At 40.3% G+C, this 20,553-nt stretch overlaps 1 protein-coding gene across 1 annotated transcript in view; it reads right to left on the reverse strand.

Moving 5' to 3' along the window:
• Positions 1 to 343: 343 nt before the first annotated feature.
• The window catches only part of MEDAG (mesenteric estrogen dependent adipogenesis), a 28,469-nt gene continuing 8,259 nt past the window's right edge, over positions 344 to 20,553 (reverse strand). The window contains exons 3-5 of the mRNA XM_073613360.1: positions 16,873 to 16,985; positions 13,273 to 13,564; positions 344 to 4,334 (exon numbers count right to left, since the gene is read on the reverse strand). Of these exons, the coding sequence (XP_073469461.1) occupies positions 4,249 to 4,334; positions 13,273 to 13,564; positions 16,873 to 16,985 (491 nt within the window). The 3' untranslated portion in view covers positions 344 to 4,248. The remainder of the gene's footprint in view (positions 4,335 to 13,272; positions 13,565 to 16,872; positions 16,986 to 20,553) is intronic.

The following is a 20,553-nucleotide window of genomic DNA, read 5'->3' on the forward strand; positions in this document are numbered from 1 at the left end:
TAGCTTCTGTTTTCTTGATGGAGAATGTGTTTTGGAGGCCATTGCCCCTGTAAAAATGCAATACTCTAAAAATGTCTAGGAGTTTTGAGAATCATGGTGACCATCATGTTGGGGCTCTCGACCTGATTCACAAAGATCTCTGTAGGAGCAGATAAACTTTTGTAAGACATGGATTCAGAAAACAGTCTCCAACAAGGATCCCAGCCCTGTGCCATTTTCCTTCCTCAGTTTCAAGCCAAGCCAAACAGATCAGGATAAGAGCTGAATATGTATGTTTATAGTAAGTGTAAATGTCTATGTATGTATATACATATATTGCTACAAAACACACACAACACACACATTAGTTGAATGTTAATTTTTACATATAGCAACGGATTTCTATTGATCAGCCACAATTATATACACTTCCATTATGCAGGATAAACACATTTCCCCATTAATCCAAGTTTATAGACTAATGTATAGCAAAGGATATTTAAATAAATAACAGGAGCTTGTGCTACCTGGATAAGAGGTTGATCAAGTATGTAAAATATTGCATATATAAAATTGTAAAACAGCAACGGTACACACAGACTGAATACATTCTTCACTGTAGCGGTTTTAAGGCACACACACGTATATATATTAAAAAAAAACCAAAACTTTAGAGTTCAGCATAGAAGACAATGGGTTAACATTTATTGAAAAACTGAAGAGAACCAATTTAATAATTTTAGCCTCGGAAGTGCAGTCACTGCAGGAAAAGAAGACTGTTCAGAGTTACTTCTTGCTTTCAAGAAAACTCATCTTCATATAATCCAATTATAGATGAATTAATGAGTCCACATACATAGTTTTACTTTTTCCAAGCTCTGATGAAGGGGGTGAAGGTACAGTCAGCACACATTGGCTTTGCAAACAACTTATCGGTGGAATAAACTTGTATTTGGATTTGAATATTACGGTGCGACACTTCAATGCTTTAACATGGAAACCCCTACAGTGTGTAGAAGCTGGCATCCCGATATTCAGATTCCCTATTTTCACTACTACCATAACATGAGGATGATGATGACTATATAAAGTAAACCAATAAGAGGCTTCAAGGTTTCCCATCCACAGGCTCTGACTTGGGTCATCGTTTTACTGAAGAGCTACGGCCTCTAGGAGAAAACTCATATCATAGGACTTCAGAGAATGCTAAAAGCATGCTCTCCCCGCCACGTGTTGTGGTTCCATCTGCTGGCTCTCCATGTCTGTCCCGCATGCAGTGGTGACAAAGCAGCTGGTAGGAGCAACCACAGGGTGTAATGGAGAACCTGGCATGAGCTATGGCAGAACTATAGGGAAATGATAGGTAAGAAGGAACAGTCTTCTTTTGCAGGGGACCTGTTTTACAGAAACTGCAGGAGTTAAACCTAAATATCCAATGGAGTGGTCTGATCAGGTCCGCCTGTCAGTTTTTCAGGCAGACCTGTTTGGACCAGCCATTGTTCTCTATAGAGCAGCGGATGTCAGTAGACTTGTCCGCTGGCATCCTATCTGATACTGTCCGCCAAAAACAGACGGATGAGATCCATTCCCCATTTGTCCAGCGGATCGGATTAACAGTCAGATGGAAATGGACAGGTGGTCTGTTTTCATCCGACCGCCCAACAGAGAACAGCGGGGCTGTGTCCATGTCCTCTCTGCATAGCGGAGCGAACACTAACCTGTCATCTGCCTTCTCAGTGGGGAATCAGTGGAGAGAACCCCTGCTGAGCAGGCAGATGCGCATTATGGAGTCTGCCCCGTGTGAAAGGGCATCTTATTTGGCACTGTTAGATGAGCACCATTTCTGTTGAGATGGAAATTTCATTACCTATTTAAAGTTCTCATTTACACATAAACTCATTGGCTATGTAAGCAAAAGAAAATGCCACTAAAACTATACCCATCTAAGATATTTCATGCACACCATTCATGTATGCTGCCTGGGGAATATGCAAAAATTAGTAAAGTCACAGCTAAGTAGGCCTCAAACAGGAAAAACCAGATCTGCCTGCCATCATTCAGTCATACGGGAAACATGTGGTCACCCAGGTTGATCTGGTGTACAAGAAGGACCCAGGCATAAGAAAACAAATCTAATACAAATCTGCAGCTCCAAGATGATATTTGCCAGTTACTTAGCTATGGCTTACAAGTAATAAATGGGAATGTTGGCGAGGATGTAAATGCTAGGTATAAACATAAGTTAATATCCAAAAAAAACATGGACAAATATTGGGAAGCTTGTTGAAGCTGACCTTAGACTGAGGAGGACAAAGTTAATGCAGTTCTGTATTCATGAACACATTAAATGTATTTTTAATGCATGTAGTGCAACTAGCTAATTGGACTTTATCAGTTCCTGCAGTCTATTATACAGCAAAACTCGGGGAGGAGTAGCAGCAAACAGTATAAGCTGATAGGAGGAGAGAGCAGGGTGACATGAGCTCATCACCATGCTGCTTCACCTTTCTATGTCTATTCACTGGATGGGACCTTTAAGTGCAGCACAGAGAGATCAGGTCCACTCTGCGGCTAGACACTGCTGTGCAGTATGGCAGAGCTGCATAAATTTCAGCATTGGGTAGCTCTGTACATGGCTATAGAGTCAGTCCACGGAATATTGGTATTTCAGTTATCGATAACTGTCAGTAAGTATACTGACGGTTTCTGATGGGTCTCTATTGGTGAGATATCTGGGGACATTATGAGGGGTTCCCACTCTCTTCGTTGGTAGTTTTATTCAATTTACATTAAGAAAACACAAGAGGAGGAGCCAGAACACAAAAAAGCAGGAAGGAACACCCACAACTAAAGAGTGCTTATAAACACAACGGAGAGGGAGTAAAACAGGGAGTATCCAAGACACAGAAGAAGCCAGGAGACAACTCAACCCACCAAGCCCCACCAAAACATCCTTATGACCCTTTAAAATAAAATTGCAAGATTACAATATTAGATGTCACTCTATGGAAAGTCTGAAAGGGCATAGATCGTTGGTCTCCAAACTGCGGCCCAGGGGCCAGATGTGGCCCTTTGCTTGCTTTTTTCCAACCCGTGGGGCACCATTTCATCCAATGACACAGATAGGGAGCACAATTACTCCCAATGACGCCAACGATGGGGCACGGATCCTCATAAGGACACCAACAATGGGGCCCAATGACACCAATGATGGGGTCCAATTCCTCTCAAAGACACCAAAAATGGGGCACTGTTTACTTTGGCTGATGCTGGGACATTTTCTACTCCTGATAACCATGGTCCAGCCCCCCTAAAGTCTGAAGGACAGTAAACTGGTCCTTTGTTTAGAAAGTTCCCTGGTGCAGCTGGACAGCAAATTCTACCAGTCTCTGAAAATCAATCTGTGGTGGATTAGGATCAATACTGTCGCCTCCCGAATCCCCATTTTTTTTTAATTTATTTTTTTTCCAGCCAAAGGGGGGTTTTGAATGGGAATACTGCAACACAACTAAGAGCCAAATGTTTGAATCTGCCCCATGCCCTTCAATGCGTCATGTTTGTCTACCAAAGGCAACAGGCGGTATAATTACCACCATGCCACAACATGTGGTTAGGCAGTCAGGAGCGGTAAAACAATGGCTCCAACAGCCTATTTTTACCGTCACTGGTGTAAATTATGCTTAAGAAGTTTTTTTTCGGTACCTGCAGAACAGCGAACAATGCTCTACATTCATATGATCCATTTTTGGACTGTCACGCCCATAGCAATTGTGCGAGACGTCAAACTTGAGAATTTTCCATGGAAAAGAAATAAGTTAAAATGTAGATTGTACCTAGTATCAGCTCCTTTTGTTAAGGTAATACCGGCTAGCGATTAGACTAGAACTCTGTTGATGTAGCCCAAGCAGGCTTCCATTTAACTGTTTTCTCCTATACTACTGGTAGAATATTTCATTCACTCAGACAAAACAATAGCATTTGCTGGAACCCGGCACAGCAGTGTAGAAAACATTATTGTGCTGCCACAGTCCGTCGTATCAGAAGCGCAGTCCAGCAACCTCCACAGCGTGCGCTAAGTTCACTAAGGCACAACAGACCTCATGCTGGTTCAGGAAAGAAGCCTTTCTACTAAAAAAGGGAGAGCTTTAGCCAGCGTTTTCCTTTCTTCCAAAAGCAACTTGACAAGTTACCATCCGAAATTCCCTTTTTCCCCAGTTCAAAGTTTTAGGCAGCGATGTCATGTAAAGTCTTTTGTTCGCTGGTTTTGCTTCACATGTTTGAACTTAATGGCAGGACTGGTTCAGTATCCTTGACAGCAATCTCCTCAGGTGGAAATGCATCTTCCATGATTACATCTAAAAAAAAATAAAAATATAATATATATTTTAAAAAAAATTGATTTTTAGCATGTTAGTTTTAAAAACTAATACCACTAATCTTTTTTGTTTACATACAGCAATTTATACATTATAGATTGCATGTGGGTAAGTATATGTAGGTTACAAAATGTAGTCAATAACCAAAGTTTAAAGAGTGACTCCACTTTTGTTGAGAAAAAAAAGCATCCCCCTCTTAGTGATCTATGTACATTTCAAGGATTTTAACAAACTTTGTTGCAGATTCCTACCTTTTGTTATTATGAAGAAATAACTATTTCTCTGCGTCCATGTAAGAATGTGAATCTAATGGGAGTAGCTTCACAATTATCAATCAGCTGTGCACCTGCAGGGCTCTAATGAAGAAAGCTACTGGGCCTGTGATTTCCTATTGGAATTATCTCACCAAAGATGACATTTTTGTTGTAGGGGATGCCCCGATATCGGACTTATATCTTAGGGCAGACTTCTGGGAAAATCAGTAAGCCAATCACACAAGCAGGAAATGATGTTTCTGACATATTCTGTGAACAGAACACCTCCAGGTAGCCATATTGCATTTTCAGAAAATTACAGAGCTGCAGATTGGAAAGGTAATTTTTTTGATAACATTCAGTTACAATATGACTTGTGTCCCAATGGTATATGCGATATATTTATTTTTCCCCCATGAAAGTTGAGTTACCTAGTGTACACCAATCAGTCATAAGATTATGGCCACTGACAGGCAACGTGAATAACATGAATTTTCTTGTTACAATGGAATCTGGAAGTGGGTGCGATATATCAGGCAAGTGAACACATATGGTCCCTGAAGTTGATGCGTTAAAAGGAGAGAAAAAAAAAAAGCATAAGGAGTTGAGCAACTCTGACAAGGGCAAAATTGTATTGGCTAGACTGGGTCAGAGCAACTCCAAAACTGCAGCTCTTGTGGGATGTTCCCAGTATGAAGTGGTCAGGATCTACCAAAAAAGGCCCAAGGAAGGAAAACAGAGGAACTGGCAATAGGGTCATGGGTGGCCAAGGCTCACTGATGCACACGGGGAGCAACGTCTGGCCTGCGCAATCCAATCTAATAAAAAGAGCTACTATAGCTCAAATTGCTAAAAAAAAAAGTTAATGCTGGTTCTGAGTGCCTCACAGTTTGTTACATATGGGGCTGCCTAGCCACTGACCTGGTCAGGGTACCCATGCTGACCCCTGTCCACAGCCAAAAGCACCTACAATGGACACACGAGCATCAGAACTGGGCAATGGAGTAATGAAAGAAGGTGACCTGGTCTGATGAAAGCAAGAATGGTTTGAGGAAACAAGTCTGAGGTGATTCTGGGGGTTTTGGTAGATCATAAGCTCAATAATAGCATGCAATGCCAAGCTGCGGTTTCCAAAGCAAGCAAAGACCTTTCTTGTATTAAGAGAGTTATGGACTCCAGAGAGAGAGAGAGAGAGAGAGAGATATCATTTTGCCCCTGTACAAATCATTAGTAAGACCTCATTTGGAATATGCAGTTCAGTTTTGGGCACCAGTTCTCAAAAAGGATATCGGGGAACTGGAGAAAGTGCAGAGAAGGGCAACCAAACTGATAAGAGGCATGGTGGAGCTCAGCTATGAGGAAAGATTAGAGGAACTGAATTTATTCACTCTTGAGAAGAGGAGATTAAGAGGGGATGTGATCAACATGTATAAATACATAAGTGGTCCATATAGTGAACTTAGTGTTGAGTAATTCACTTTAAGGTCATCACAGAGGACAAGGGGCACCCTTAAAGTCTAGAGGAAAGTAGATTTAATCCCCAAATATAGAAAGGTTTCTTCACAGTAAGAAATAGACTCTCTCCAGAGGTGGTTCTGGCCAGCTCAGTAGATTGCTTTAAAAAAGCCCTGGATTCTTTCCTAAATGTACTGGGTACTGACATTTATTGGTAAAGTTGTAAAGGGTAATTTCGATTGCCTCTCAGGGGATCAGGAAGTAATTTTTCCCCTGCTGTAGCAAATTGGATCATGCTTTGCTGGGGTTTTTCGCCTTCCTCTGGATCAACTGTGGGTATAGGATTGGGTATATGGGATTGTATTTTTTTTGGTTGAACTAGATAGACTTGTGTCTCTTTTCAACCTGACCAACTATAAAACAATGTGATAACTTGCAAATTCAGATCTCAATCCAATTAAGCATTTGTGGATGTGCTTGATCCATGAAGGCCCCACTTTGCAACTTACAGGACCTAAAGAATCTGCTACTGATGGCTTGGTGCCATATACCACATAATTCCTTCAGAGGACTAGTAGTCCATGCCTCAACGGGTTATGATAGGTGGTCATGATGTCATGGCTGATCAGTAAAGGTGTTGTAAAGTCTAAACCCATTATTTTTGCACTACTCTTGTGCTATATTGCACCATACCATTCTTATATGTGGGAGAGACATGAGTTAGCCTTTATTTCCCTGGTGATCCTGCCAGCAACACACTTCCTGTCATAGTGTGACAATGCTCACTTTACTATATCTGTAAGCCTGCATTCACATCTAAGCAGAGCATATTCCTAGTGATTTTTAAGCATTGTTTCAGGCATTTTACAAGCTTTTACAAGTATTTTTGCAGGTATATTTAGCTTCCTGGGCTGAGCATGAGGAGTAAAACATCTCTTAGAAAGATAGGGAGTTTTTCTGGAAAAAGATGCATACACCCCTCTGTGTCACATGTGTTCCCATTGAGGTCTATTGAGACAAAAAAAAAACACCTAAATATGATCATAAAAGCATGTGTACTTGTTTGAGTGTAGAGTGACCAAGCGTACAAGTATTAACAGAGATAATAGAAATGGCATTCTGTATATATTGGAGTATAGTCAGTCATAGGAAAACTAGCTGAAAAAATGCTCAAGTGTGAATGGGGGCTCAAGGAGCAGGTTTTCACCTTAGGACAGGAAGTATATTAGGACTACAGTGCACCTCCCCTCTCCTCATCTTTTCGACATAAAAAAAGTTAATGGTTTCCGTTTGACCTATTGAAGGCCAGGTTATCCTGGATTATGGCCAACGAATGCCTTTCTGCAATTTTGCATTATAAACTTGCCTTCTTCGAAAAAAATCTGGGATCCCTGGATTAAATACCTTTCGGATTGCTCATTAGATGAATAAGACTGTCCAGGTTTCAACTGGACAGGGTGCACTTTTTTCTATTTTTAAAGTTTCTTCTTCCTTTCTTTTTTTGGTTTATTCCCTATGGTCTTTGGGCCGACAATCACAACATAATGTGGACTATATGATAGATATGGGCTTGCACTCTGTAGGTATGAAGCCTAGCTCATCAGGTTACATTAGAGGTTTACTTTGCGCTGCCCTCCACTCACTATATAATCAGAGTGTGGGAAGAAATGTTATATTGATATCCCATCCCTATAATTGCTAATGGAGGAGTGGGGTAGATTTATGTTTGGGTTTACATAACCTCATTGTTTAATACATATATATGTCTCTCACATTGTGTTTAGGGGGATTTTTGTACCTACTGGAAGTTAATTTCTTTCTTTTGTAAAGTTTTGTATACAATTGGAGCATACTATTTGCTATACATTCAAAATGTTGGCTTTTGTACTTAATAAAATTAATTGGATAAGAAAAAAAATAAAAAGAAATTGAATTGTTGTTATTTACATACACTTAAAATACTCAAAAATGAAGACTATAGGGCTCTGTATGGATTGGTTAAAGTGGAGTTCCACCCATTTAAAAGTCAGCAGCTGTAGCATTTAAAGTGTAGCTGCTGACTTTTAATAATCAGACACTCACCTGTCCCACGGTCCAGCGATGCGGGCACACGAAGCCCAGCTCCTCTCTCCCTACTCTCTGCAGCGCCGGCATTATTACTGTGGGCGCCCGGCTGTGGCTTCATAGCCAGACGCACGAGCCGCGCTGTGCACTGTGATTGGCCAGGCAATCTTCTGGGACCTGTGACATGTCCCAGAAGATTGCAGGGAGGGATAGGGGAGAGGTGATCTTCCTTCCGGCACCACCAGGGAGGAAGTGGGAGCCCATAAAAAACAGGGTACCTGCTCCACCCCCAAAAAAATGGCATGCCAGGGGTCACCTACACTTAAAGCAGAAGTTCCATTTTTGGGTGGAACTCCGCTTTAAGAGTCTGGCAAAGCATGTAACTGCATATGTATTTTACACACACACACACACTAAGAAAATTGTAAATGCAGCAATAATATACAAGATAGGAACACGTTCCAGTTTTTCTGTTTCTTTGAAAACATCTCAGGAATTCCCCTTTGATGTAATTCAAAGAGGCATGTTAATAGCCTTTCACCTTTAGCTCCAACTAAGGAGCATTTATCTTACCTTTGTGAAACTTAAATAAACAGCTACCTTGTCTAGCTCTAACTTGAATTTAAGTCTTATTATTACAATATATGTATTAATTACAAGAGGATTCCACACTTATCCCGCGTACAGACGATCGGACATTCCGACAACAAAACCGTGGATTTTTTTCCTTCGGATGTTGGCTCAAACTTGTCTTGCATACACACAGTCACACAAATGTTGAAAAAGGAAGTTCAATAGCCAGTGTGGCTTTTCTGCTTGATTCCGAGCGTGCGTGGAATTTTGTGTGTCGGAATTGTGTACACACGATCGGAATTTCCGACAACGGATTTTGTTGTTGGAAAATTTGAGATCCAGCTGTCAAATTTTTGTTGTCGGAATCCAACAGAAAATGTCCAATTGAGCCTACACACGGTCGGAATTTCCGACAACAAGCTCACATCGAACATTTGTTGGTGGGAAATTCCGATCGTCTGTACGCGGCATAAGGCAAGGTTCACACCTTATAATAACCAGTAAATCACCCTTGCTATATATGGTAATTAGCGATAAACTTGCTGCTGCTGTTCATGACATAAGTCAAAAAAGGAAATGGGAATACCACATCGCAAACAAGCTTAATTGGGTAATAGTAAAGTGCTAATATAGACTAAATGTGCAAAAAACACAATAAATAAGTGAAATTTTGTAAACAAGCATGTAACCAGTGACAATTCAAAATGTGCAAAAATGCATATATACACACATGCACAACTCCAATTAGGAAATTGCTTTACAAAGTGCTAGGCTTGAACTTAATGTGCCAAAAAAACAAAATGAAAAAAAAAAAAAAAAAAAAAAAAAATGAGATTCATAAACAAGCATGTACATAGTTACATAGTAGGTGAGGTTGAAAAAAGACACAAGTCCAACCTATGTGTGTGTTTATGTGTCAGTATTACATTGTATATCCCTGTATGTTGCGGTCATTCAGGTGCTTATCTAATAGTTTTTCGAAACTAAAACTGCCCCCCCGCTGAAACCACCGCCAGTGGAAGGGAATTCCACATCCTTGCCACTCTTACAGTAAAGAACCCTCCACGTAGTTTAAGGTTAGACCTCTTTTCTTCTAATTTTAATGAGTGGCCACGTGTCTTGTTAAACTCCCTTCCCCCAAAAAGTTTTATTCCTATTGTGCGGTCACCAGTACGGTATTTATAAATTGAAATCATATCCCCTCTCAAGCGTCTCTTCTCCAGAGAGAATAAGTTCAGTGCTTTATTAGCTTAGTTGCCCTTCTTTGTACTCGTTCCATTTCCAGTACATCCTTCCTGAGGACTGGTGCCCAGAACTGGACAGCATACTCTAGGTGCGGCTGGACCAGAGTCTTGTAGAGTGGGAGAATTATCGTTTTATCTCTGGAGTTGATCCCCTTTTTAATTCATGCAAATATTCAGTTTTCTTTTTGTTAGGCTCAGCAATGGCATGCAATGCCAAGCTGCTCCTATCATCTACTAGGACCCCCAGGTCCTTTTCCATCCTAGATTCCCCCAGAGGTTTTCCCCACAGTGTATAGAATGCATTATTTTACATTTTTCTACAATAAACCTCATTTGCCATGTAGTTGCCCACCCCATTAATTTGTTCAGATCTTTTTGAAGGTTTCCACATCCTGCGGAGAAGTTATTCCCTGCTTAGCTTAGTATCGTCCGCAAACACAGAGATTGAACTGTTTACCCCATCCTCCAGGTCGTTTATGAACAAAATAAATGGGCTTGGTCCCAGGACAGAACCCTGGGGGACCCCACTACCCACCTCTGACCATTCCAAGTACTCCCTATTTATTACCACCCTCTGAACTCGCCCTTGTAGCCAGTTTTCAATCCATGTACTCAGCCTATGGTCCATGCCAACGGACCTCATTTTGTACAGTAAAAATTTATGGGGAACTGTGTCAAATGCTTTTGCAAAATCCAGATACACCACATCCACAGGCCTTCCTTTATGTAGATGGCAACTCACCTCCTCATTGAAGGTTAATAGATTCTTCATGAATCTATGCCGATTACTGCTAATGATACCGTTCTCGTTACTAAAATCTTGTATAGAGTCCCTTATCATCCCCTCCAAGAGCTTGCATACTATTGATGTTAGGCTAACTGGTCTATAATTCCCAGGGATGTATTTTGGGCCCTTTTTAAATATTGGTGCTACATTGGCTTTTCTCCAATCACCTGGTACCATTCCAGTCAGTAAAAATTAGGAACAATGGTCTGGCAATTACTTGACTGAGTTCCCCAAGTACCCTCGGATGCAAGCCACCTGGTACCGGTGATTTATTAAATGTTAAGTTTCCCCAAGTCTAATTTTAATTCTGTCCTCTTAACCATGGAGGTGCTTCCTGTAATGTGTCATAAGGATAAACACTGCAGTTTTGGTTACTGAAGCCCCCCGATTCCCTCGTGAAGACTGAGGAGAAGAATAAATTCAATACCTTTGCCATCTCCCCCATCCTTTGTAACCAGATGTCCTTCCTCATTCTTTATGGGGCCAATATAGTCTGTCCTCCCTTTTTTACTGTTTACATACTTAAAGAATTTCTTGGGATTTTTTTTTTGCTCTCCTCAGCTATGTGTCTTTCGTGTTCTATCTTAGGCACCCTAATTGCACCCTTACATTTCTTGTTGCATTGTTTATAAAGTCTGAATGCTGATGATGATCCCTCAACCTTGTATTTTTTGAAGGCCTTCTCCTTTGCTTTTATATGCATTTTTACATTGGAGTTAAGCCATCCGGGACTTTTGTTCGCTCTTTTAAAATTTATTACCCACCAATGGGATGCATTGGCTAATGCCCCTATAGCAATCCCATCTCTCCTCCATGTTCTTTGTTCCAAGATTTTATCCCAATTCATGAAAGTGATCGTTCAAATAAATGTACAAAAAAAAACCATATATTTCCAATTCCAATTGTAAAATTTCTTTTGCAAGCGTTGTGCTTAAACTAAATGTGTAAAAAAAAACAAGTGAAGATTCATAAAGTAGCATGTATCAGTGAACATTCAAATAATTGTGCAAAATGCATATATAAAGTTCCAATTGGTAGGTTAATTGGATCCTGTCTAAATTGGCCCTAGTATAGGTATGAATGTGAGTTAGGGACCTTAGATTGTAAGCTCCTTGAGGGTATAGGGACTGATGTGAATGTATAATATATATGTAAAGTGCTGCGTAAATTGACGGTGCTATATAAGTACCTGAAATAAATAAAAATAAATTGCAAAATTTCTTTCCAAAGTGCTGCTGTGCTGACAATTCATAAACTGCTGAAATTATTGATATCCACACAGAAGTGACAACATGCTCCAAACCCCCCCTTTGTGGTTAGACTCACCAGATCCAATGGACCCCTCAAGCAATACTGCGTTGTGGGTCAAACAGGCTTAGTCTGGTGAGCAGGGTGATGAGACGCCAACTCCAGGATACAAACCTTCTGGTGAGGTTTCAAACTTGGACATAAGGACAAAAGAGCCCACATAGTATAGTCTTGTTTATTCAGTAGAAATCAAGCTTACAAAGTTCCATAATAAAAAACGAGAATATAGCATCAAAAGACAGTCTGCTAGTTCCAGGAAGCAGGAGGTTCTCTCACAACCTTATCTGCATTCCAACATAGGAAGGGATGTCTCTGCGGTGCCGTAGTCTGCGTCTAGGGCTTTAATGAAGACTTATGGAACTTTGTAAGCTTGATTTCTACTGAATAAAACAAGACGATCTATACTATGTGGGCTCTTTTCTCCTTATGTCCAAGTTTGAAACATCACCAGAAGGATTGTATCCTGAAGTTGGAGGTTCACACCTATGTGGGCTGTGATTAATGCATTTTCCTAGTGCATTTGACATTTGACACGTTTTTTGAAGCGTTTTGTGGAGGTGTCTGTTGTCATGTGGGAGAAACCAGCAAAAATGCATCAAAAACGCAAGCACCATTTTTGATGTGTTTCCATTGGAGTCTATGGAACCAAAAATGCAACCTGCTGCAGGCAAAAAAGTCCCTGGCCCTTTCCAAAAAACAAAACACACTAGGTGAAAACGCACAGATGTTAAAGGGTAAGTTCACCGTTACAGAAAAATCTGTAAGGCGAACTTACACAGGTCCCCCTCCACGCCCCCAAAGTGTTTTCAATGGCCACAACCTGGAAAGGATGGTGTAAATAAGCGAACACAAGAGGCATGGGTGGTGAAGGGGTGAGTAAATTATCTTTAGTTTTGCAGACTACAGGACAGCTATGGTAACCTACATTTCTCCCATTACAGTTTTTTTTTTTCCCCTTTTCCACTCCAACCTAGAAGCCAGCAAGTCATTTTACTTGCATGCACTATAAAGAAGTTTCAGCTGCAGTTCTTCCCTTCAAACAAGAGCCATACTTGTCCCCCCAAAACAGGCCATCATATAAGAGAAGATACACCACTGCTGGGTGTTGCAGAAAAGGATTGGACAACCAGCCCCAATCTCTTAAGAAGCAATGAGGGAACATGAACACACTGAGAATGCTCTATAGGACCCCTTACATATTCACAGAAAAGGGTCTTCCTGCGTTAGCTTACCAAGAGAGTAAAGACTGGGCCTTCGGTCACGGTCAAAGCTGTTGCCCAATTTGATCAGCGGGCAGGTCATTTTCGACAGAAATGCCTTCACTCTCTCTTTCTTCTCATTGTTGGTGCAATACAAGCTCAGAATCCTCCCATTAACATCACAGCTCTTTTTGCTCCTGCCCAGCAAGTAGAACACATCAATAAACACGTCAAGCTTGAAAGTGAAGGAAAAGTTCAGGTTGTCTTCAGTCAATTGAAAGTTTTGTCTTCCAAGGTAGTCTTTTAGTGACTTGTTCAAATTGAACTGAAAAAAAAAAATTAAAAAAAAAAATCGAATTATTGTTGCGCTACTATAACCACAAAATGATATGGAAGGACTGTAAATGTCCAAATACCCAGTTTCAATTGGCATGTGCATTGCATCAGCTTACATAATTTCTAGAGACTAAAAGTTATAGTAACAAAATAGGGGATAAATTTATGGCATTTTTATTATTATTATTTTATTTTTTAGTTAGTTTATTTACTAGTAATGGCGCGATCTGCGATTTTTAAATTGGGATTGCAATATTGCGGCGGACAAATTGGACACTTTTGACACATTTTTGGGACCATTGACAATTATACAGCAATCAGTGCTATAAAAGTGCACTGATTACGGTATAAATGTCACTGGCAGGGAAGGGGTTAACACTAGGGGGCAATCAAGTGGTTAACTGTGTTCCCTAGGTGTGTTCTAACTGTAGGGGGGGTGGGACTGACTAGGGGAAGAGAGAGACTTTGTATGAACACACGCAATCTGTCTCCTCTCCCCTGAAAAAAAACAGGATTTGTGTGTTTATGCACACAGATCCCAGTTCTTGCTCTGTCACGAGCATCGCGCCTGCATCGGCTCCGGGCACACGCTGGCAAAGGCAAAGCGACGAAGGCAACGTTGTTTTGTCTAGCCGTGCCATTTTCCCGCAGTAGAACTGTGGCGGCTGATCAGCAAGCAGTTAAACACATCTAAATGTATCGCAGTTGCTCTAGATCTGAGGGGAAGCTCTTAATGAGGTGCTAAACTACTGCAGAATGAAACAAAAGACTGTAAGACAATGGCATAATGTGCTAGTATGCATCGCATACTAGCACATCATGAAATACTTACACTTACTTACCTTAGAACGAAGCCCTTCCAGGGACACCTGGTCACCGCTGAGAGGGCCGACATCTTCCGACCTTGCTTCCAGGTTCGCGGAATAGTGCGTGCACACAGGAGCCCTCAGTTCCGGCAAGACGCTCTGAAGGTCCAGCACTGTATGTCGGACCTTCAGAGCACATGCGCCGGTGACATCAGTGGCTGTATGCAGGGTCAATATCTCCTAAACTGTGCACATTTAGGAGATATTCATTTTAACTACTGGTAAACCTTTAATAAGGCTGCTTTAAATGAGGGGGATTGCTGCTGATTTCTATCATCCAATCATGTGCAAGCAAAAAGTGAAGCTTCACCTCATTTACCAAGCTCTGGAGCAAGTGCACTTGCAGTGCACAGTATATTTGCCTTTAGTAAATCAACCCCTTTGCCTTTATTCAAAGTAATGCTTTGTGCTCATGCAGTTGTGTTTATGCATCACATCGAGTAAACAGATCCTAAACGTGAAGCTCTTTCTTGAGAAAAGCAGTTGGGAAAGGGGACTAGACTGGTATTTCCAGTTTTACATTTTATTAAAAAAATAAAAAATTTACACAAACGCACCAAAAAAGACACCTTATCACTCTCTCTCTGATTTCTCCTCCTGTCAGCACGGATTGGTTCCTTGTACTGTTTCTTCCTCTCACACTCCAGCTCTGCCATACAGAGACGGATATCGGGTCAAATTTGTGTACTTGCACTGCTTGTATTTAATCAATACATTTAGTGATCTATTAATGAATACTGAGCTGTGATAATTTGTGCCTTCTATATCTTACCATTCCTCTGAAGAGTGATCCATGGTGCATGGCTGAGGGAATTAAGTGGTTACTTGCAGGATTTCAGGAGGCGATCCTGCCAGTTCCTGAATGCCAGTTTTTTAACTTTTTTTTGTTTTTTTTGTTTTTTTGTTTTTATGATTCCAAGGGTTACTTTTGCATTGCAACACCGCAAGGACTGGTTGGCATGCGGTTATGGTGCAATCTCATTGGCTTTAGAGAGCATGTGTGGCGAGCAACATTTTGCTGCAGTACAAAACGGGCCTGATCTAAAAGGCCGTAATATTTTGTAGGTGGGAAAAAATAAAAAATTTACACAAACGCACCAAAAAAGACACCTTAAAAAAAATGTTGACAGTAAAGAAACGTGAACAACCTTCTTGATGCAATGAATCACCTTTGTGGGGGGGGTCACTTTGTTACAACTTGCATCTCACGTAAGACATCTGATTGAACGAGCTGTATCTAACATTATGGAATTGTCACTTGCGTCAAGTCCAAGCCTCCAACTATACCACGGTGCTCTGATTAGTCAATTCTTAAGAACTTCAACTACAGACTGCACAAAATGTAATTGCCACAGTGTGCAGATTGACATGTTCTGACAAGGGAGTACATTAGGCAATACTGAGAACACGTAGCTGACCTTTTTAGCAAAATGTAAGTTTGACGCGTTATGCAAAAAAAAAAAAAAAAAAAAGTGTAAAATTAAGCCAAAAATTACTTAATTTAATGCTGAATATCAAATTAATGCAGTTATACATGTATTCATAGAGAGATAGAGAGATAGAGATTATATATATATTTTCTCTATCCACCCTCACTCCTCCAAAGAGGACTGTTTACTGAGATCAGAGAGCCATGACATACATATACACACACACACTTTCACCTTTTTTTGTAGTCCACCAGGACCTGGACTGAATGATCATACAATGCATTTGGTCCATTACATGTAGGATGTAGCAAACAACCATGTACCAAACACAGACTCAAAAAGATTGCTACTGATGCTACTTTTCCATGCCAGGAAGGCAAATCTAATGTACGGTAAAAGACTCAACAGCTCCAGACATAGAATTTAAAATAATAATAATAATATACAATCACATACATATCACACATCTACTGGTGCAATTTATTTAGCTACATGTGCAATATCTACTAGATGATATCATTTCATTTTAGAGCATTCTATGGTGTGACTGGACTTATGGTAAAAAACAGGGCAAAAAACTTCCCTGCCTGCAAAATACAAATAGAACCAAAAATTCCACTTACATGGAAAGCCATAAACTTGACTTCCTCAAATATGAAGCCACATACAAGTCATGAAAACTATGTATGTACTATACCGGTTGAACACTTTTACACCTCACATGCCTACTTCAGGGTGAAAATAACCAAAATTTCCCATGAAACTCACTGGAATTTACAACACAGCAAACTGTGTAATGTGCTACCAATTACCCACAGTACCTGCACCCTAAGGAAATCTACGCAAAGAAAAAAAAAAAAAAAAAGTTTCATCCATCCTAGTGAAAGTATGTGTCGCATATAGTTTGATTGCCATGTAGGGTTCTGTGTTTTGAAGCAATGTAGACAAAACTAATAAGGGAGAACAGTACCAATACAACCAGCATGTCTTTCATATCTCACCTGTAAAAAGTAGTTTTCTCCCATAACGGAGGAGATGGCATCATTCATACCGCTCTCTATGCTGGCTTTCATCTGTGGATGCCGCGTGTTCACAATGAATGCAAATGTTTTCACTAAAAATGCAAAAAAAAAAAATTATTGTTACAATAAAATGTATGTCTAGTTCTACATAACCTTAAATAATAGAACTACATAATGTTAAAAAAAAAAAAAAAAAAGGGTAAGGAGGAAGAAGGATATTCAGAATACTTTGTTCAACCCAAAAAAGCTGCAAAAGCTTTGGCAAATGGGTAGATGAGGAACATTACTGGCAGCATTTAAACAAATATGAAAAGAAAAGAACTTGTATTCCGGTGGGTTGCGTCTCACACCTGCCCATTGTTCCAGTGCTGCCGACTCCCATCGGCCTCCTTGGCATTCGGCACCACAGGAGTTTTGGATGCCTGTGTCCCTCACCATGTGCCATGGTTCCATCCTCCAATCTTTACGTCACCACTGAGTCCTAGATAGAACTCCAGCATATGGTGGGAAACACCAGCACTCCAAAAAAATATCAAAAACAGAAGACAAAACACTGGCCATACACTATACGAAAAATCAGCCGAACCCATTTTCGAAAAAAGAACATTCGGCAGTGAGAGCAAACGATAGTGCCATCATGTAATTAACGATAAATCGTTTAGTGGTCATAAATGAATCAATTTTTTGTTCGTTTTTACATATACCCAGTGCAAACAGTTTGAGTGGGAAACACATTAATCTTTTAATTTATTGTTCGGCAGAAAATTTTGTCCTTCGTTTTTTCGGCTCAAAAACATCCCAACGATTACCAATTTTGTGCCCATTAACTGGCCGAAAAACGAACGAACTGGCCAAATGACTGAAATTTGGCCGATTTTTCGATTAGCGTACGGCCAACATAACACAAGCTGCAGTACTGGAACAGAAGGAAAGTAGGAGACATAGTCTGTCAAAGAAGTACAACAGCTCTAGTTTTGCAGGTCATTGTCACTTTTTTTAGTCCACCAGGACCTGGCCTAAATGACCATACTAAGCATTAGGTCCATTACATGTACGATGTAGCAAACAACCATGTACCAAACACCGACTATGCAGGCATTCGGGGTAAAGCTGTTCATGCTGTGCATGAACCTATCCATTATGCATATAGGGGGGTGGCATGAGAGAGGGGGCATCGCCCCTAATGGACGGGCCGCCACTGAGGGCTATAGATCCAGCATTGGTCATGATGCCAAGACCTAGCAACCTGGAGGATCAGGTAAGTAAATTTAATTTTCCATGCCCCCAAGAACTAAACTGTTAACCCTTGCAGCGAGGTGCAAAGTCTTCTGGAGTATAGCGGTAAAATATAACTAAAAAAAAGGCAAAAATTATGTTTTTTTTGTTTTGGATGGAGTGGAGAGATTAGAACACCTGTCAGTTTTTATTGCTCTCTGTAACCCTGTTAAGGAGATTCAACCTCTCTATTTGTCCTGTTTACCATCATCCTTAAAAGTTAAAGAAAATCACAAATTTTGTGTTGTCCCCAAAAAAAAGTAATAGGAGGGGAAAATCTTCCAATACGGACCCTAGTTCTGATGACCTGGGGGACCCAAGGCATTCCCTCAATTTACAGAGATTTCCTCTCACTTCCTCTTTGGCTATGGGACAGGAAGTGAAGGGAAATCTCAGCAGTGGGACACAGATGGAGAAAAAAAAAAAAGCTGACAGTACTCCCTCATACTTTATCCAACACGTTTTGCCCATAGTCCTTCTTTAAATATAGATTAACCACTTGCTGCCCGCCCACTGTCATATGACGTGATCGCCTTCCAGGCCCCCTAGGGGGCACGCGCCCGCCGCGTCACTCGGGATCCGGTGCGCGTGCCCGCGATGTCCGCCGGCCACCTGCGATTGCCTAGTAACCGAGCAGGACTGTGGATCTGTGTGTCTAAACACACAGATCCACGTCTTGTCAAAGGAGAGGAGACCGATGGTGTGTTCCTTGTACAGAGGAACACCGATCGGTCTCCTCCCCTTGTGAGCCCTGCCCCCTACAGTTAGAATCACTCCCTAGGAACATAATTAACCCCTACAGCGCCCCCTCCTGGTTAACCCCTTGCCAGTCACATTTATACAGTAATCAATGCATTTTTATAGCACGGATCTCTGTATAAATGTGAATGGTCCGAAAAATGTGTCAAAAGTGTCCGATATGTCCACCGCAATATCGCAGTCACGATAAAAATCGCAGATCGCTGCCATCACTAGTAAAAAATAATAATAAAAATGCTATAAATCGAAACCCTATTTTGTAGACGCTATAACTTTTGGGCAAACCAATCAATATTCACTTATTGCGTTTTTTTTTTAACCAAAAATATGTAGAAGAATATAGATCGGCCTAAACTGAGATAAAAATTTGTTTAAAAAAAAAAATTTGGATATTTATTATAGCAAAAAGTAAAAAATATTGTGTTTTTTTCAAACTTGTCACTCTTCTTTTGTTTTTTAGCGCAAGAAATAAAAACTGCAGAGGTGATCAAATACCACTAAAAGAAAGCTCTATTTGTGGGGAAAAAAATGATAAAGATTTCATTTGGGTACAGTGTTGCATGACCGCGCAATTGTTATTCAAAGTGCAACAGCGCTGAAAACTTAAAATTGGCCTGGGCAGGAAGCGGGTGAAAGTGCCCTGTATTGAAGTGGTTAAACTCCTTAAAAATATAGGATGTAAGTTAATAGCAGTGCAAAAAAAAAAAAATTGTATGAAACAGGAAAGGAGGAGGAAGGAAATGTTCACAGCACTACAGTTGTTGAACATAGTGAACTATCATAATTCTTGTTTTTATTTTTTTCTTATTTGGGAAATGAGATGTGAAACTGGATTGGTTGCCATTTGTGCAATTTGCCCATCTACATGTCTACAGCCCTGACCTTGGCTAGCTTTGAAGAAGACTACAAAGTTTTCAGCAAGATATTCCAGCTCATTGTACTAGGAAGTTAGAGTACTTTATGAAAATCTGATTTCCATTATATGATACAATTTTCTTATTCAGTTTCCTTTAGCTTTAACTTCAACTATGTAGTTCAAGGGTCTGCCTGATTGAATACAAATAAAACGTTTTTAGGTTTGACCTCCTATTATATGGTTTTGGTAAGTCTAAGGCCCCTTTCACACTTGTGCGACTTCAAAGCCACGCAATTTTACCACGATTTTGCCACGATTTGGGATCAGTACTACTTTGTACGACTTTGCCACAACTTTGGCATTAACCAAAGAAAACATACATGGTGTGAGGCAATTCCTTTTCCTGCCATTCCTGTAAGCACAGCTTGTGCTTACAAAGTCGTACTGAAATTGTGTTATTATTAATTAAATAATAATTTATAATAATAAATAATTTATAATAATATTAAATAATAATAATTCATTCAATTATTATTAAATAATATTAAATATTATTCAGGTACGATTTGCATGCTACTTGAGGGTTTAACATTGTGGTCTATGGACATGAACTCGCATGGAAGTTGGACCAAAGTAGTGCAGAGACTACTTTGAAGTCAGCACGAATTACAGTCGTGCCAATATGAATGGTAGTCATTGAAAATCATGGAGAATGACTTGTCATACGATTTTGCAGTACAAAATTGTGGGACAAGTCGTATAAGTGTGAA

This window comes from Aquarana catesbeiana, linkage group LG02, assembly GCF_042186555.1.
Source record: "Aquarana catesbeiana isolate 2022-GZ linkage group LG02, ASM4218655v1, whole genome shotgun sequence".
NCBI classification, from domain to species: Eukaryota; Metazoa; Chordata; class Amphibia; order Anura; family Ranidae; genus Aquarana; species Aquarana catesbeiana.